This window comes from Rhynchophorus ferrugineus, unplaced genomic scaffold, assembly GCF_030347505.1.
Source record: "Rhynchophorus ferrugineus isolate W39M unplaced genomic scaffold, kcgeb_rfMv2 rfM7, whole genome shotgun sequence".
Taxonomy (NCBI): Eukaryota; Metazoa; Arthropoda; class Insecta; order Coleoptera; family Curculionidae; genus Rhynchophorus; species Rhynchophorus ferrugineus.
In genome coordinates, this window is record NW_027472586.1 from 11,472,632 (window position 1) to 11,493,835 (window position 21,204).

General features: G+C 32.1%; 2 protein-coding genes across 2 annotated transcripts in view; one reads left to right on the top strand and one right to left on the bottom strand.

Annotated features, from left to right (window-relative positions):
- The window catches only part of LOC143200196 (uncharacterized), a 198,033-nt gene that overhangs the window by 163,196 nt on the left and 13,633 nt on the right, over window positions 1-21,204 (bottom strand). The window contains exon 3 of the mRNA XM_076410599.1: window positions 20,735-20,782. Coding sequence (XP_076266714.1) covers window positions 20,735-20,782 — 48 coding nt within the window. The remainder of the gene's footprint in view (window positions 1-20,734; window positions 20,783-21,204) is intronic.
- On the top strand, window positions 2,414-7,280 carry LOC143199638 (uncharacterized). The gene is made up of 3 exons (XM_076409585.1): window positions 2,414-2,554; window positions 6,795-6,972; window positions 7,033-7,280. Coding segments are annotated over exons 1-3 (327 nt in total). The 5' UTR covers window positions 2,414-2,552; the 3' UTR covers window positions 7,180-7,280.

Sequence of the window (21,204 nt, forward strand, 5' to 3'; positions counted from 1 at the left end):
TATTCTATAGGGTATATCTTCTAACAGTTTCTCTAGGTTCTTCTGTGTGATTTTAATAATATTTTGAATTGTCTTGTTTTAATTGTTTATTCCTGGCAGCACTTGTAAATATCTTCCTTCTTTTTTGCTCTTAACTGAATATATTAATTTAGTTGCATATACTGTTCGCTATTTTAATTAAATCAACAATAAAAACGCCAATCTCTCAATATCAATATTTTATCAACTATCTTCTGTAGCAGTCTCTTCATATAATGAGAAAATTTCGAAGATGTTATGCGCGTGCATATATTTCTGCGATTCATTTTTATTTACATATATTTTTGCTATTTTTGCTTTTTATAACATAATTTTTCAATTTATTCGTTTTACTTTTATATTTCAAAGAATCATCATAATCCTCTTCATTTAAAAATCTAATTAAAACACATTGATTTTCAAAAATCAGTATGTATTATTTGGTTGAATTATTATTAACACACATTATCTTTATTAAACGCATATGTTCATTTATATATATATATATATATATATATATATATATATATATATATATATATATATATATATATATATAACATATTAGAGTCATTTTCACCAACTGGGCTTTATCTGGACTGGATCGACTGTTACCGACTGGTGAGTAAATAACTTTCTAAAACTAACTAAGAAATCACCCCCAAAAGACATCTGATCTTACCCAGCCTGGTTACTGACGTAATTGGTATGATTATCCTTGTCGGCTTTTTCTCTCTATCTCAAAATGGAAGTGAAGAAACCAAGCCTAATATTCGGTTGCGAGACGACGATATTGTCAAGAAGGGGTAAAAGTACGAAAGTAAGATGCAAGCAGCAGAAATAAAATACCTCCCAAAAGTCAGGAGTACAACAAAGATGAACAAAGTAGAAAGCACATAACACAGCTGGTGAAAACACTTACAGCACATGAAGGATACAAGAGCAGTAAAGAAAATATGGGAAGCAATGACAAAGAGAAGAAAATTCAGAAGGCGACCTAAGCGAACATTTGATCAATATATCAGAGAAAAAGCAAAGAAGCAATAAGAATGAGCACAGATAGAAAAAATGTACGGTATTTGTATATGGAGCAAAAGATAATTCACACAATTACTCTACTATATGGTAGAAAAGCAATTTTTTTAATTAACAGCGCACAAAAATAAATGAACAAAATCTTAGAATTACAAAATTAGGTCATATGAATGTGCACTTACCAAGTGTACCGGAAAGTTGGTTACCATTATTTTTTTCGGAAAAGAAATCACATAATTTTCAGGAAAATCGAAAATTTTATTTGGCTACTTGAGTCAGACGATTTATGAATGTCATCCCACAAAAAAAAATGTTTGTCCTTGGTGTAAAACCATTCATGGAGCCATTTTGTAAATTAGTCGAAATTGGCTCTGCAAGCGCGTATCCCATTGACGCGAAAAGTTCATAGTCGGACGGGGCAAGGTCTGGAGAGTATCCAAAAGCTTTCAAAGCTTTCTTGGCCGGTTTTGCTTTACGAAACGGCGCATTATCGTGCTGTAAAATCGCTTTACCGTGTCTTCGGGCCCATTCTGTACGTTTTTCGATCAATACATGATTCAAATAGATCATTTGTTGTCGATAGTGGTCACTATTAACTGTTTCATTAGGTTTTCCTGGTGAAACTCTGGTCTCACCAAATATAGAGCATTGTCTTGGGACCAAAAAAATTTGGCCTTGGAGTCGATCGGTCGGCTTGGCCAGATGACAACCAAGATATTTTGCACTTAGGGCTTTCAAACTCAACCCACTTTTCATCACCCGTCACTATTCGATGTAGAAATGACTTCCGATCATGCCTTTGAAGAAACGATTTTTCAATTTTTCATTTTCCTGCCATTTCATGCCACACACCCATCTTCCCATCTTTTGAATTTTCTCCATTGCTCGTCAACCGATCGCTAATCATTTCCTGTGCCACATTTAACGCTTCTATCAATTGCTTTTGAGTTTGGGTTGAGTCTTCATCCAATAACTCTCGCAGTTTCGCATCTTCAACTTTTTCGGTCTACCAAAGAACGTTCTTTTTCTTGGACATAGACAATAGTAAAAGTTATGCGTGCCACAAATTCGCGTTTTCAGGTACGAAACTTGACATTTCCAAAGAGGTATAGATCTATGACGGTGTTATTTTCGCAAAATATAACATGTACGGCTTTGAAGCTTGATGCCAATCACATCCTAACATTGCATACTTAAGTCTAAAGAGATCTGTCAGAAGAAAGGGTAATGAGTTCTAGGTACACCTGATATACCAATAATTGAAAGATAAGTAATAAGTAACTAAACTACGCCTACGCCTATGTGGAAACTATAAAACAATTAACAAATAAGAGGAATAATTAAATTCAGAAATATTTATCGCCTTGTGTCAAAAGTGGATTCAATGTAAACAATCCATTCAGCGGGTATATAAACAACTATTGCTGGAGGTGCTCGTTAAATAAGTCAGAACGTTTCGTTTGCACACGGCCTGAGCCCTTCGCTTACTCCGGAAAAACATGTAAGTATACAAGTGCTCGAATAATTTATCCGCCGGTCATATCATTCTCGCGTGACGCTCATTATTAGGATTTTATTAAATTAATAACGCTTTTGGCAAACGTTCAAATTTGATCTCCAGAGTGCTCGGCGAGCTAATGGCCAATTTAACGAAAATGCCTAATAAAACTGTCCTATATCTGTTTGAACTATTAGAAATTTCGTTTCACTGGCAAATAATTTTGACTGTCTCCAACAATTTAGTGATATTGTACCACGTTGATCGATAAATTAGCAGATTGTTTTTTATTATATATTTAAACTAGTTTCCTAGACTATTATTTGGTAAATCGGTAATAACACGGACGATGTTTTCATCTGTGATGACCTTTCACCAGTTTTCCGTTAAAACCATAACTAATAACAATGAAAAGTTTCCCACCAATCTCTCTCAATATCTGCCGTCGTATGGTGAAAGACAACGCCTTTCCTATCTCTTTAGTTGTTAACATGGAAAGTCGTAATAATGGTTATGTCAGGTTCGTCCTTGATGAACAATTCTGTTCCAATCACACTAAAAATCTAACATCGTCTTCCTTGGTGTCAACGTCGGTTTTGTAACTGATTGTGAGTGAAGCCTCTCTCGCTTTCGACTACAATCTTTTTCGCCCATTATTGCCATACGTGATCGACTTTTCATCATTCATTACAAAAGTGGCAATCAGTTCTTATGGAACCCAAATATCGAGCTTCTTTTGGTATTCACTTTTATGTAAATGACTCAAAACTATTTCGTGGTCAATATTTACTTCTGTATGTCAGTATGTCTCAATATTTTTAAGACTTTTATCGACATTTCCGATTATTGGTCGGCGAAATAACATCGAAATCTTCAGAAGAAAAACACCAAAACCAATTCTGACACTGGCGTTCACTTAAACAATCATATCCGATTCCAGCACATAATTTCCAGCGAGTCTGGACTCCATTCTCCTTTCTCGAAAGTAAAGAAGCGAAATATAAGGAAATAGCCTTCTGGAATCGGCATTTTCTAATGGTCGCAAAGCCATATATCAAAGTTACAGCTGATAAACAACACTTGCCCCATTGCACTCGCTACCGATTTCAACGAAACGATGCTTCTAAAACATTGGAATCAACTGTTTCAAGACGTTTGCGCCAAAATGAAAAAATCAAAAATTAGGCAGGAAAACCTAAGTATCCTAAGAAAACAAAAAAATATCTTTTGTAGAAATTTGCGAATGGTGGTAAAATATATACATCAATTCCAAGTGTACAAAGTCATGAATCATGAGTTATGAATAATCTTCAACAAATCAGAACCTCCTATCCCCCCTTACACCTGGCAATACAGCAAGCATCAGCGGAAAAACAGTTCAAAATGCGTAAATTCGTTGATTATTTTCTGAAAGTTCATTTCGCGACCATGTTGATATATAAACTGAAAGATGCTGTAAAGTTATTGAAAATAATAGACAACATACCCAAGAACAAGTTCATTGTTATGTATTTCTATGCCAAATAAATTCGCAAAAAAATCTGTACACTTTTAACCTAAGAAGGTGTAGAAAGTTTTCATTAAGGAAAGACATGTTTAATTAGAAATAAATATTAGTATATTCTTAAAATATAATAATTGCCAAATACATTTTATAAAGCACGTAATATTATAAGAGTTATTGCTACTATATCATTATAAAGATATGTAAACTAAAATTGTAACACTTTTTATTTATGTTTTTGCATGTATTTTGCAGCAGTATTTATTTCCCAAAATAAAATAAAACTAAACTACTTAAGTTAAAGTTAAGAATATACTTATACACTAAACAATTTTGTGTGGTTCGGTTCGCTTCAAACTTCTGATGTGTACGTGTTGTCTAGTAGCTGTATTGCTTTCACGTTGCTATGATTTAGCAATCGTTTTTCATGTTTCAAGCCGAAATCTTGGATCACTTAATATAAGCATTTAATTTCGAGATCATCAGGCATGTATTCGCTGGTTACGTTATAAGCATTGCTAATTAATTGATGTTTTGGTGCAACCTCATATTGTGTACCCCATAGGTCGAAATTGGTTTTATGAATGGCCGATAAACCAATCTCTTTGATTTTAGGTCAAGTTGACTTCAAGTTTGATCTTCCGACTAAGCAGTATAGTTGCTTAACTTTGGGTCTAACTACTCTGTATTTTGTCTAACATGATTCAAATTTAACCTACCATGTAGATGTATACCGAAGTTTAATATACAATATACTATTATTAAGTTAATCAGAGTATATATATAATGAAATTTCAATTATTTAAAATAATCTGCTGCCGATACACATGAACCATAGTATACCACAATATATCCATAGAGTAATAGAGATGCAACTCAATAGGGGACTCTGGCCCAAAGATTTGCTTTGCCCAACATCCAGAGTGAGCCGTAATGGGCCATTCAAGTAATGTGATTTGTCAATTTAAATCTCCATTATAGGTACCTGAAAGAAAAATATTTTACTGTGAAGACATTTGATTGGCTCATTAGTAATCTTTGGCACGGGACAGCATTGACGCAGGTTTAATTAACCAATGAAATTTAAATAAAAAACATTTTTTTCTGAAATAAATTTATTAAATAAAATTAAATTAAACATACATATAAATATAATATTTAAAAATAAATAAATATAAATATAATCTATAACAATAAATATAAACTTATAATGTAAATTTATCTACAAAATATAAATATATATAAAACCATAAGCAAAAAACTTTGGTGCATTGCAAATCAAAATTATCACTTCCGTCTTTTTCTTTTTTCATACTTGTTTAGTGCCATCAATTTAACAGGATCTATCAGAGTTCTTTTTTTTTGTTTTCTTATACTGAAAGTAAACTTTGAGTGTTTCCCTCTTAATATTCTGTTCACCTGTTTTACTCAAAAGCATATAGTGCACCTTGTTAGTACTTTTAATATTTTATCCGACAGATCATTATGAAATGTACAGGGTACAAATTACAGGGTTTTAAATTTACTTTTTTTTTATTTGACAAAAATTTTGTTATACTATCGACATGACAAAATCGCTGAATAAAATAAGACATAGCTCAAGGACCTATTGACAGTATAATAAAACAATTTTTTTGGAGTCCGGGACACGAGAGGCCTACTGATTTATTTATAATTGTATGTAAACAAAAATCACACTTAATTTCGTTTTTAAAAAATTTACTAAATAACCTAAGATGTACACTACGGTACAACGTAAAACTTTGTTTGCTCTTATAGGAACATCTGAACTGAAGTTATAGAGTCAAGTAATTAACAATAAGAATGAGCAGAAAGGAGGATACTGGTTAAATGAATACAAACTTTACCATTATCTCAAGGAGTTTGTTCAAATGTCGATGATACTTGCTTCCTTGTTGTGGGCCTGGAACGATGGAAATAGGCACTAAAAATATAGTAAAACAGTTTTGAAATTAATGGTAACAATTATGAACAGAAATATGACTGACTCCTTCAATTTACCTTCTATATAATTTTGATTTTGATCCACTTCCATTTCTACATATTCTGGGCTCGTAGTATTATTTTCACCATCACTAAATTGTTCATAAGTACTTAAAGGAAAGTTTAAATGTATCACAAAAATGTCTCACATGGTAACGATCATAAATCTGTTTCATGTTTAACCCAACCAGTTTAGGATTTTTAATGTTTTCTACTCATTTCTAAAAATCACTACTTTTTAATTGAAAACGATGATGCATTTCCTCACTATCTGTGCATCCGGACACACAACACTTCCTAGAACGAGAATGCATTTCTTCTACCGACTTCTATATACTAATAAAATAAAATAATAATTTAATGTATAAACGTTATAAAAAGCTAAGCCATAGGGAGCATTGAAAATGGCGTGCAAAATAAACAAACCATAGAACTAAATGAACCAATCGGATCCCGTCGCAGGTCTTACCATAGCGATTAAAACAAGTAATATGTTAAAACTAGCGACATCTGCATGTTGGACGTCGCGAAACATTTCGCCAAAATTTCCGATGAAGTTAAATCTCTATTTCTCTCTGGTCATATCCCAATTTTCGATAACGAACGCCTTCTTAAAGTAAAAAAAGGATCAGAATACATGCTTATTATTATTTTTATTTAATAATAATTAATATTATTAAGAACTTAATATTATCATTGATCAACTAATTTTTGTACTTTTTTTATAAATTAAAGGAACAGACTAATGCATCTCTTGATTCTTGCCGTTGGTGTAATGGGTACTAGCCCACCACACCCTTGTCAATGCTGGCCTGATTGGCAACCGGTCAAGGACGGCGATCAATGGTATTGTAAGAACGGAGATCGAAGCTTCTCCTGCAACATAGATATCCCACCATTATGTATTTGCATGGTAGGGACATCCTACACCATAGACAAGATCAAGCTAATAATAAAACCACTTTCGTTTTAGGAAAAAGGGAAACCGGTCGAACTCCCTCTTGGGGAGACAAACTGTATCCACCTCGATCAGTACAGATTCGACAACACCCGCTGCGAGATCACACCAGAATTGGAGAAATGGTTCGGAAAATATCCCCAGTACAGATTATATGATTGATAAAACGCATTGTGACAAAACCTCGCACGCTTTTTAGAAAACTGTCGTCGCTATTGCTTGCTTCCAGCAGATTGTTGCAAATAAATCTTAAATATATTTAATTTGTTCGAGTTATTTGCAGCCCGATGCTTTTAAAGTCCCTTTAATTAACGGGAATGGGTCCATAAATCCCGATCGTAGACTGCAGCGGGAGGGAGAACGATATAAACGGGGAAAGTTCGGACTTGTTATAACTTTCAACTCACCGGTGGTTTTTAATAAAACCGATTAAATAAACTTTTTTGATAATCTTCTTGTTTGAACTCGCATCGCTGATTCTCAGGAAATATTTCGATATACTGACCCAAATTAAGTAAATCTGAAATAAAATCCTTTCGTATAGACCACGATATTAGTAAACGAGTATAAAAGGAACGTTTCGGAATAAATTTTATTAATAATTAACCTGAACTAATCAGTTAGTTAGTACTATTTAGGAAAAAATAAGTATTTTCTTACAATGTAGAAAAATATATTAAAAAAGAAATATATAACCATTAAATGATCTATTAACTTATTAATTAACGAACAATTAATAAACAGTTAAAAGAATAAAATAGTATATATAAAATAGCTGCAAATTTCGTTTTAATAATTAATACTAGTGATCATCCAATAGTCGAAATCCGACCACAATTTACCAAATTAATCATGTTTCTCATCATGTTTAATCGTGAACTGTATAGTGAAACATATTAACATATTGAAATATATTCAAACTATCTCAAGAACTAACACTCAGTCAACAAAGAATTGAGAAATTTAAATTAAAACGCCACTGAATATTATAACAAAAGTATCATAAGTAAGATTTTTTCAGAACTATAATAACTTCAGGGCATCAAACAAAAGTATATGTCATCATTCACTTTTATATTATAAACTTAAATATGGAATAATAAATGTATGTATGTTAATTCAAAATAGCAGTGACACGGGAAACGTCGCAATGTTACCGCAGCTACTCTGAGTTTTAGTACATTTAGGCTCTGACACATAACAAAATTTTAATATAAATAAAATAATTGAACAAATATTCTATTAAATATAATTTATTTTAACATCATAGTACATCAAATGCATTTATTATCGAAGAACTTAAAAGTACAATTCATTTTACAGCCACAAAAATTTATAGATTAGAGTTGTTTTATTATATATACATCGGGTTTTTGTTTAATTAACAATTGTATATCTGAGTAATGTACTTTACTTTCATTAGAAAGCATATTTATGTTTTGCGCTTAGTTCTTGTTTCTTTTGGTGCAATGTATCCTTGTAAAGTCATTATGTCATTATTACTATATTTCTCTTTAGTTTGTCCTGTTACTATCTGTATACATCTTTCTTGATAAAACTACATTTAATCACCCCATACTCCTTAATTCATTTGCATGCATATCTGCAAAACATTTAGTGTTATTTCTCTACTCATACATATTAACCAAGCGTTCATGTATATTCTGAACAATAACACACATGCTCATAAAGCTGTCACACTCTATAATACATTTCCCTACAATTAAAGTATATTAATTGAATATTGGCCTTTAGTGGTTTCCTCCTTGATCACCCTATCTATTAAAAACTAGCTCAATATTCTACCATTTGTCAATTTCTTCTTCAATGTGTCTGATCGAGCTCACACAAACCAGACGTGTTATTTTCGACAATGCCTATTTCCATAAATCCAGACAGTTCTGGTTTGAATATTCTACTCGACCTGAATATCTATTGTAATAATTCTTTGCAATACCCCATATCAACTCAATTGGATTAAAAATGCAGTGATAGGAAGGGAGACATAATACTCTGTGGCCATAAAATGTTATGATTACTGAATGCAGTAATCTGATCTACTATATATTTTTCTCAGGCTTAATTCTAATAAGGTAAATTGCATAAAATGCAATTAAATATTTCATTTATATTTACCGAGTAATAACTTGAAATAGTTCATTCTTTAACATGATTTCCTCGAAAACTTATTTTATTTACTTTAAGCCCTTCCTTAATTGCAGCCTTTGTTGATAAACTCTTAGGATTTTCTCCACCAGTATACTGATGGTTTCTCCAAGTTCTTTAAAAGCTGATTTTCAAACTACTGCAAAGACAAGTTATGGTTCATTTCTTCATGGTAGTCACCCTTGGACTTAGAGAAACACTAATTCTGCACCAGAAATACCAGGAATTCCTGTTTCCAGCATGAAGAACTATATGTCTACAATTAATAAATGTTCTACAAAACCAACAAAACTTAATTGATAGTTATTCCACCGTTTACCTTTATCCATGAACCTTTGTTGTCTTTATGCTATATTTATTATTATTTTGCCATGAGGAACCCAATGTACAACCCAAATAGCTGTATATCTTTGGATTTTTATGGACACTTTCCAGACTAACAATATTCTCTGAAATAATTGTATTAAATTATGTTTCAATTGAAAAAACTACTTACTTTTTTATACATTTCGTATATTTAATCTCTGAAACACCAAGATTGATATTGATTCGTCAACTATTTCCCATAAACACGGTTTCTTTTCGGCGAATTTAAGGTTATGTTATTTTTTATTTTGTGAGATATTTTGGTGACCGTGTCCGTACTAATATACAGTGCAGCTGCAAGGTGCAAAAATATTTTTAATAAAAACCGCAGCGATTTCAAATTTACTAAAACAAAGCGTTAAAACAACGTTTGCCGGTTTATAACCCGTAATTATAATACTTTGAAGAATTTTCAGAAGTTTGGCAAACGGACAACTTTTGCAGGCTCATTCCGTTACATGTTCGAACTTTTCTAAAAGCATTCTATCTCTTTCTAAATAAAATAAAATGACAAGGATAATATTGTCTGACTATAAAACTAATTTACAACTTCAGACAGACATATATTGACTGCTGTTTTGAATTGACTATATATATATATATATATATATATATATATATATATATATATATATATATATATATATATATATATATATATATATATATATATATATATATATATATATTTTTTTTTTTTTTTTTTTTCAATTTCTATATTTCATTTTTAATTCGGTATATTTAACAAGTAAAAAATTTAAAACTCTATGTTTCCGGTTGTCTACCCAAGAACAGTGGCTATAATTCCTACCACTGACAGGTCCATTATTAAAAACTCCAACAAAACGCTCGAATTCGAACAATATATGTTACAACTCGATAACGACCAGCTGATGTAAGCAAATGCGAAAATTAGCACATACTGTCCGGATAATTATACCAGTATATCAATTCAGTACACCAAAATAAATTAAAAATCAGATCATCAGAATAAACTAACAGAAAAAGAATACGAACCAAAAACAATCGAAAGCTTTGTAATTACCACTAAATTGAAATGATGTTCTAGAGTACTTCCTGTTCCTTAAAAATATATTATCTTTGCAAAAAGCAATAGGCTTTAGACAAATAAAAGATTATAAGAAAGTTTGCACCGAAAGACTTTTCGATATATGGATAAATTTTTCAAAAAATATCAATATTTTTGGCTTTTAATAAATTATTTTTTTGACCGATATATAACAGTAAAACACATTTTTTGACAAAATTAGTTTTTTTATTCAACATACTTCCATTCAAGGATAATACACTGATTATAGCGACCCTCTAACTTTTCGATACCATTTTTGTAGGACGATTTGTCCTTTCCTTCAAAATAGGCCTCAGTTTCGGCGATCACTTCTTCGGCGAAAATAGTCGCTGGGGCCAGATCTGAAAGATACGGTGGATGAGGAAGCAATTCGAAGCCCAATTCATGCATGATTTTTGCCATCGTTTTCACTAACTTGTGATACTGTTGCGCACATTGTATTGGTGAAGCAACACTTTCTTTTTCTTCAAATACGGCCTTTTTTGGCGATTTCGTCCGTCAAACGGTCCAATAATGCTATGTAAAAGTCGCTGTTGATGGTCCTTCCTTTTTCAAGATAGTCAATAAAAATTATTCTATGCGCATCCCAAAATACAGACGCCATAACCTTGCAAGCCGACTATTGCGTTTTCCATCGTGTGCAGTCCATTCGGATGACTGTCGATTGGACTTCGGAGTGAAATGATGGCGCCATGTTTCATCCATTGTCACATATCGATGCAAAAACTCGGGTTTATTACACTTGATAATCTTCAAACACTGCTCCGAATCATCAACTCGTGGTTCTATTCGGTCAAAAGTAAGCTCGCGCGGCACTCACTTTGCACAGAGCTTTCTCATACCCAAATATTCGTGAATGATATGAAGTATAGGTTCAGTTGATATCTTTAGAGTATCTGCTATTTCATTCAGTTTGAACTTACGGTCATTCAAAATCATTTTGTGGATTTTTTAAATGTTTTCGTCGGTAACAACCTCTTTTAGGTGTCCACTGCATACCAATCCTTGATGGTTGATTTTCCTGGGGCAGTGGAAACTCGGCATCAAGCCAAGTTTTTGCTTCAGCTGTATTTTTTCCCTTCAAAAAGCAATATTTTCTCAACACGCCAAATTCCTTTTTATCCACTTTTTTCACAACGACAAAAGTTGCTTCACTCAAAATGCTATAATTCACAAACTAATGATCCGACAGCTGTCAAATGTATACACGCATCTTTTGAGGGTTAGGGCTAACTAAAAACATATGGATTTAATTATAGTAACGCCATCTATGTGTCACGCCGCGGATTTTTCAACTGACCTATTATATAGGGAAAAAGTAATCTGAACTATGGATAATTTTTACTTGATCCTGTAGTATTCGAGAGATATAGGAGATGGTATATAACATTGGCGAACTTACATGAGAAATACTAGAGCAAGTTTCCTTGTAATCTGGGATTTGAACTGATCCGAACTAAAAAGGACTATAAAACCGCTTCCCCTAAAAAATTATCAATAGTGTCTTCTTGACACCATATAATCTTATCGATATAAGGTCGCCGACTATCAAAAATGTCGAGTTTCATGCGTTTTTAATGGGAAACTTCCCCTCCGAAAGGGCGACATAGTCTTGACCAATTTAGATATCGATCCCCCGAACGCAGCTCGGTTTCTGCGTTTTTTTTTCGGCACCGCTTTGATGGCCATCCGACGCTTTTATCTCATCGACGACTGTTATTCTTCTTCTATCCTCGTAAAGTTTTCGGTTTACGACAAATTTTGTAGCGGTTAAATCTCGCTTTTTATGTCGCGTCCCTCCCCTTTTTTAATGCGATATAGATATAAAAAGAGGCGCGGAGATCAGACTAAAGCCGTCGAGTTACGAACGATGGACGGGTGTCATTACGTGACACTTTTTAAGTCTATTTTGCGTTTAATGTGTCTCGTTTCCCGACGATTCTAATTTAGATACTGAAAACTGGATGTAAATCTAGACTTATTAGGGTGTCTACTCCCTTCTGATTCTATTTAACACCTGATTTTTTTGACTTAATATATGAACGCGCATAACTTCAAACCGCATCAAATCGGATAATTCTGTTTTTTATGTCTTCATTATTGCTAATACAAGGTTTGTACAAAAAAATGGAAAAAGTTTATAGACATTTTTTAAATTTAAAATTTTAAAAAGATTTTTTTTTATAATTAGTAGTTTCAGATCCTCGCAACTATAACAGTCATTTATAGGTAAACAGATTGGTTCATCTCGTCAAACATATTTAACACCAAAGGAGGATTAACTGTAAGTTCAATACAAGAAGAATTTTGGTGCAGAGCAATTCATTATCTAAATAGTGCAAAATTGTATTGTCCAAGTAAGATCAATTTGTTAATACCACCATCAATTAAAAATTTAAAAACTACCTTGCGGGGATTCATTCCTTTAAAGAAATAACTGTGTAATTATCCTAATAAATATATTGGCCTAAGGATACTTAACCAAGATAGTTTGTAAAATTTTTTGGTCCTATTAGAACTCATTGATTCAGTAACAATTAAAAAGAAAGATTATTCGAAAACATCAATTTGGGTTTCGTAATAAGCACGGGATTATAGTACAAATGCATAGGCTTGTAAACAAAATAAACATGAACCTAAATGCCAAAAGATATTGTTCGGTTGCTTTCCTAGAGAAATATCAGGTGTACAGGACAAAATATGGTAAACGGGCTTACAGATTAAATTAAAGAAACTTCTCTCTCATCCGGACTATCAGTTACTAAAATCGTATCTCCCTGATAGACATTTTACTGTTTAACAAGGCGATAAACATACCGAATTACATCTAATAAATTAAAGACTTCCGCAAGGTAGTGTACGTGCAAGGAGTTCAATCTATCCACCACAAAAATAACTACTGTGGCAACATACGCAAAGGACACAGCAATCTTAGCATCTCATGAAGATCCAGTCACATATTGGCTCATCGAGCGCAAGTTATCATTAGATAACAAGGTATTTCTATATGAGTCTATACTCAAGCCTATTTGGTCATATAGAATCCAACTAAGGGGTACCGCTAGCAAATCTAATATATCCATCATTCACCGGTTCCACAATAAGGTGTTATGTGCCATTGTTGATTCTCCGCACTATGTTTCAAATTAAATGATGCAACGCGATATTCCTCTAGAACCTATAACTAGTGTAATTCAACGTGTTTGTGAGAAGTATTTCGAAAGAGTGTCAGTGCATCCCAATGTACGCTCTAATCGGCTAAATATTCGACGTGATAGTGAAGTGCGTAGACTAAAACCTTTAACACCATCTGATCTGATTATTGAACATATATAGACTTTATAATAGAATAAGCTTTAGTATAATTAATTAAGATAATACTTTATACAGGAGATGACTTAATTAAGTGATTTTCTACATGCCAATAACATGCATATAATATAAACATAAGAAATACTTATTGCCTATTGGGCAGATTGTGGAACCACTAAGAGTATAGGCGAAACTTTATTGAAGTGCCAATCAAATGTTTTCACAGCAAAATAGTTTTTCTTACAGGTACTTATAGTGGAGATTTAAACGGACTAATCAAATTATTTGAATAGCCTATTCTAATAACCACCTGGATGTTGGACGTAACGAAACTTTTCTCCAGAGGCTTCTATTGCATGTTCTCTCTATTACTCTAAGCATAGAAGACAATTGAAAAAACATTGAGAGATTGAGGTTTTTTTAATTGGTTTCTGAGTGCATAGAGTAATAGAGAGACTTTCCAACACATTTTGTGTTCATACTGTGGCCAATATTTTTGCAAGTATAGCCCATTCGTTGGTAATAAGGTAAAAAGATGTAATGTCAATATCAACATCACAATGTCATCTTTGACATGACAGAACAATAAATTACATGGGTAAGTTTGGCTATAATTAATGCTTAATAATAAATAATAATAAAAAAAGTATTAACAAATGATTTATAATTATATTCATATGAAATACTGTGAAAAGAGGAAGATGTGTGTTATTGTTGACTGATGTACAGGTTCAGTTGATATCTTTAGAGTGTCTGCTACTGCTTACGGTCATTCAAAATCATTTTGTGGATTTTTTATAAACATTTTTATAAATATTTATTTGAATTAAAATATATTTTTAAAATTTCCCACTAAAAATATTCCCACTTGTTGCGCCTGCTGCGGTTCTGACGCGCATTATCTAGTCACAACCTCCTATGTGGCAGATCTGCTTCTATGTCTGACTATTCTGTGGTATCGCTTTTCTATTTATTAAAATACTAGCGACCCGCCCCGGCTTCGCACGGGTGCAATGCTGATACTAAATTAAATACACTACAGAAAAAATATGAACGTTGTATATAAAAACATAGCGGCCCGCTCCGACTTTGCACGGGCATAAAATATATATGCCTATGTCACTCAATGAAAACATGATTAAAATCGATCCAGTATTTTTGGTTCATTCATTACTGCCCTTGGCTGCACGCATTAAATTTGGAGTAAAACAATTCCTCTTCCCCTATACTTACTATGAAGATTTCCTGCTATCTTTGGAATATCTAAATTCATACAATTTTTATTACATTACACATTTTTAAACGCAAATTTTAAATTTGTAATATCTCCGAAAATATTTGTTTAATTTACATGCTGTAAGGAACCATATTGATCTATATTAATTGCACACTGTATTTAAGGTACTTAATTCGATAAGGATTAATGCCGTATTGCTTAAAATAGCTTCGTAAATAAGCCATTTTCTCACGTAAAAAGTAAACAATAAAAATGGTTAATGTGGGTTATCCCTAAAAGATAAACATATACCATCGCGGACTTTTTTGTAGACCTTTTTATGGTGTACAATACTGTAGTACATTAATTTGATCTAACTCGTAGGGTTAGGCAGCGTTTTTGCTAATTGCTAAATAAGCCTAAAAAATAGGTTAATTTACGACATCACGTTAGAAACCTCTAAAATTAGCAATGTTGCCTTAGTATATTATGCATGTATTATACATATAAACCTTCCTCTTGAATCACTCTATCTATTGAAAAAAACCGCATCAAAATCCGTTGCGTAGTTTTAAAGATTTAAGCGCACATAGGGATATAGGGACAGAAAAGGCGACTTTGTTTTATACTATGTAGTGATAACAGTACGAGTGACCAGTGACAAGAGGAATGAAATATATTCCGAATTCCCATTCGTCGTAAGAATCGGTTGTTGACTAAAGCCGAAACGATTTTATTACAATTAAATTTTACTGCACTTTTATATAAACTGTTTTCATTTATTTTACGACTTAGCCGGCCTATAATTGCCCTATAAATACGGTTACGGGGCAATTAATGACCGTTCTAAAACCATCGGCATGAAATATGTTCGAGCAATCATGGAAAATTAATGGAGGAAAACTCCGAGGTACTTTTATCATTCTCTAATAACTTAAAAGCTTCTAAAAGGTATATTAATATAATACATAAATACAATGCCAGTTTATAACAGTGGCACTTTATTAATCAATACACTAGATTTCTAAATTAACTTTGAGATAATTCCAGTTGATGAAAAAATGCACGTCATATTCTTGTTGCCATATTTATACTAGGATATTAAATAAATTCAATAAAGATTTTTTGAAGTGCGAGTGGAGTCAAAGGGAATCAAATCGGGCGATTGTGTTGGATGTTATGAGACTATATTTATCGAACTGACACTCTACAATAAACTGTTATTATATAAGCAAATGTTAAGGACTTCAATGTCGACCAACGGTATGTAATTATGGTGTTGAACAAAGAATCAAATACTAATATTATCCAAAATCACCGAAAGAAAATTCTTCGGGGCATTGTTAACGCTCCATGATACATTATAATTGAGGATATATACAAAGGTCTAATGGTACCGACAGTCAGCAAATACATTAAATGGCTTGTAGAAAAACATCAAGAGAGATTACGTGAACATAAAAACGTCGAAGTACTACAGCTGCTCAACAACGGTGGCTTTATCCGGAGGTTGAAGAGACAAAAACCCTTTGAACCAAGTCAAGTGTAGTTACGTGTGAAGAGTGTGCCTTGTTTGAAAACTATGTGGACTACGTTGGAAGTATATGCATTAATTGCTCATAAAGTTTAGCTCTAAAATATTATATCTGAGCTTAAACAATATGAAGGAAGAAATACTGTAGTCTATTCAAAGTTTTTTTGTACATACGTCATCAAGATGTTTAATGTATTGCCTGCCGCAATTTGTAAATTCGTTTAAGAATCAGACAATATTTTCCTTCTCATTTTACTGTAGTTAAAAAGAGACACAATGCTGTCTGATTAGTTAGAACACGTAAACGAATGAGCCTGTCGAAGTCGTCCGTTTGTCAGATATATGCAAAATTCTTGAAAGCAATAGTGAAAAGAGGTTGTAGCGATCGCTACAACCCTTTAGGCCACCACGCATTCGCCTACATCAAAGTCAAAGGTGGGTAACGCTGGTGGATTGGTACCATGCGATTCCCGGTTATAAAAGACCACCACGATGACATCTCGCCCTCTTTCCTTTTCTCTACCCCCTTGTAACAGTACCACTTCTACAACGCTACCATACTTCCTTTACCTAACCTAATTCCTGTCCATTCTCCCATCGACCACATGTATCGTTCAATATCGAAGTAAACAAGTTTTTATTCAACCAGTGTTTTCAGTTCCCGTGCGAATTCCTTCCACAAAGTGGTAGTGAGTGTTCAGACAACAATCGCATCAACAGCCACACATTCCGACCGACCAGACGTTGTACAAACTAATGTACTAATGTAGGAATGTAGATGTACTATAATGATAAAATAAATTATATTTCATAACATTTTTGTTTAATTAACTTATTTAGATTAGAATTTTGTTGTATATCAAAGCCAAACTAAACTACAACTCAGAGTTGATGCGGCAACATTGCGACGTTTTATGTCACAAATTTAGATAACATATGTACAAAGTAACTTTGAACAGACGATAGATAGTTGTCTTTAAGAACTACTTTTAAATCACGTTCTTCTAAATTAAAAAGAAAACATATTTATTTAACAAAAACAGCCAACAAAACCCAAAGTTTTTACATTTACAGATTAATGTTTTTTAAAAGTTTTAATCAATAATCTACTTTTTTCTAATATATTCAATGTTCGAATCTTTAAGAATATTATAAAATAAATCGTATTATATTCGGAGTTACTGCAACTTTATCCATGCATGCATATCTCCCTCTAAAAGTCCATATGTTTAAACAGCAATAGACCGGCATAAGAAAGCTTATTGTCAGCGATATTTTACTACCAAATTTCAGTCTCAGAAACACAAAACAATTTCAAACTCATTAATCTGATCTTTCAAAATCAGAGACAATTTTGATATCGTTGTAAATCATAGGCCAGAGCCGTTGTTTTTTTTTCTGAACATTACAAGAAATAGAACATGGTGAGAAATTAGAAATGATGTTGTTATTATAATTAATATTATTGAAATATGTATTTTAATTCCATTGTTAGCAACCATTGGGCAGACAGCTTGCAGTATCTTTAAATTGTCATATTCAAACTTAATTATGAAATATTAGTGTTCACTAACTTAGTAAACAATTATTAACCTTTGTAACCTTAACTGCAGTTCTAAAAAACTCATAAATATACCAAAAACTCTCTCGAACACTCTCCCCAACTCTCTGAAGTGATATAGTTCGAGAAAGACGAGTTTGATGCAGTCCATACCACGGGGAATTGTTTTTCTTTGTTATTATAACAACGAAATAATTCACTTCAAACTCTGCGGCTTTATATTTTACTGTTATTGTAATGAGGCCTCGCTATTTCGCTCCTCTCCATCCGAAACTAAATCCCACCAGACCTCCCTTCTTTCTATCGTTGCGGCGTTACGTGAATATAAAAGAAAAATCGGTTAAGGTTTTGGTTGCTTTCAAACTTTTAACAGATTCTGCAGCTATATTCTTTCGTTAAATTATTAGCGAAATAATTAAGCGAAAGCTTATATTGTTAATATTTAATTTAGAACATTTTAAATCAGATACAGATACATAGATTGATTCAAACAATGTAAAGAATTATCGAACGTTACGCGTTGGTTCACAGAACCTTTACCTTAACCTATTCAATAATGAAATCAGCAGAAAAAGATCAACAAATAAGTGTATATAGGGTAATATTGCAAACAATCATTGTTGTATATATTTTTTAGATTTTTATTTTTTTTATTTACCAAAAGTATGTACAACTAATTTAATTAATATTGTTAATATATTTTATGTTAGTAAATGCTTGTATTTTTAAACATAATTACTTGTCTGAAGCATCCACAACAGGACACAATAATTAAGCGCTTCTTATTTTGGTGGATGGGAAAAGTCAATAAAATTTCAAAGGGCAGTTTTACATACATTTTCATACTAAATGTGGTAAAAATGGAAAATTTTTCATTAATATTGAATAAAAGAGATACGATTTACATACTTAATATTTAAAAGTATAAAAATTTGAATATTTAATACTATATTAATTTAAAACTATATTACTGGATTTACGAAAAATGTTTCATATTTCATGGACATAATTAATGTCGAATTAGGGAGTGTTTTTTATCTGTTTTGAAAATATGTTAACTAGCATTTAAATATATAATTTTTTTTTAAATCTTTTAGTAATTTCCGCTATAAATATTTGCCCTTGGTGACAAAGTAGGATATTGTCTTCTATGCGTTTTTTATGCTAAATTATCTGATTGAAAACTTCATATCATAGGATAGAACATCCGTTAACATAATAATATTCAAATATTAGCGATTTTGTCTCAGATTGACATGTTTTTTTCTAAGATACATCGATTGTTTTTAGAAACACGTGCTTCTATAATATGTCAGACAAGACTATATTTTTCTGAATAAAATCTTGAAATTAGAGAATTCTCAAAAGTGATTTGCAGTTGAGGAATTAGAATTAGAATCCACTCTCCTTTATCCCGCCTACTATCAATGGTTCAAGTTGAAGAGGCTGTCATAAATTTCCATCAATTGCTGTTAAGATGCTGAAATTGATTATGTAAATGCTGACTTTTTCTAGAGTCTTAGTTGCAAAGTAAATTGTATATAATGAATTCAAGATGAAAATGAATTCAAGTTATTTTCGTTTAGCAAATATAGAATATTTAACATTCGAAATCATTATGAGTGAAACTTAACATATCTAAAACATCACCAAAAAAAATAAACATAATTCCAACAGTTGCTGTTGACGAATCATAAATGGTAGGACAACGTAGAGGCTAACATTGGACGAAACTGTAATACCAGGAAGCTTTACATTTCTAAAAGACTACATACAAAACGAGATAATATACTATCACTAGAGTAAAATTGACTAAATACCGAACAATAAACGTCAGCCATATTCACACGCACATAATTCCAAATTTATCACGAAAAAATATGGAGCTTGTTATGCATTGTTTGTAGAGCTGATCCGGAGTACGAAATAAAGCAAAACAATGCCAAAAAAGTGTGATTCCTTTTTATGATCCACCGTTATCAGATCAGGTGTAAAAATCTCCAAGAAACCAAGGTAAATTTTCTGGATATAAATATAAAATTACAATAACGAATTTACTGTATAATATATAAGTTAATACAACTATCTAAACCAAATCAAAACAAACAGAATTATTTTTTATACACTATATGAATAATTACGGTGATAACAATAAAAAGTAATGAAGATGTTTGTGCAGTATTATGACTAATTCATTTTATTCTATAGGTTGGAAATGTGTAATTAACACAGCTAATTAAAGCACCAGTGATTCATTAATAATAATATAACAAAGCACAAAAATAAAGTACAGGCAGTGTTGTTTCTTCAACTTTTATCATATAAAGTTGAAATATTTCTGAATAAACTATTGCCATAAAGCAGTTGGAATCTACGCCGTGATCATTTTGTAGTAAGAAGGGATGAAACGTTTACAATTGCGATATAACACTCCATATTCACCAAACATTACCCTTTGTGATTAGTACTTACTTTAAGCAATAGGTGAAGACCGGATGCCTTCTGAGGACTCAGTAGGGCCTAGTTGATAAAAAAGATACTATAAAATACAGTTAAAAAGGCAGTTCGAAATTCGATTAATTTAAGAAAGGAAGAAAAAATTGAATGAACTTATATTAAGGTAAGCTGTATAACAACATTTTTTAATTAACATATATACGTATACGTATTCCATTAAAACACACAACAATATACCACCAAAAAGCCTTCAAAATGTTGCTCGAGCTTAATCATCTTATAATTAATATTAATTAAAACATATTTCCTTTTAATATAAAATACCCCACAAGAAATTTTAAAAGATCGCAACCAAGAAATAATTAATAAACAGAAAACAACATTATATCATCCCAAATTTCAAACGAAGCGGGCCGTTTTCGAAATAAGGGGTGACCGTATCGATCGGAACAAATAATATTTTGACGGTGCAAGGTCTGGTGAAT

What these genes read in the sequence shown, in the direction of transcription:
- LOC143199638 (XM_076409585.1), top strand. An exon ending in CACCATTATGTATTTGCATG is followed by an intron (nt 6,973 to 7,032) that starts GTAGGGACATCC and finishes CTTTCGTTTTAG; the next exon opens with GAAAAAGGGAAACCGGTCGA.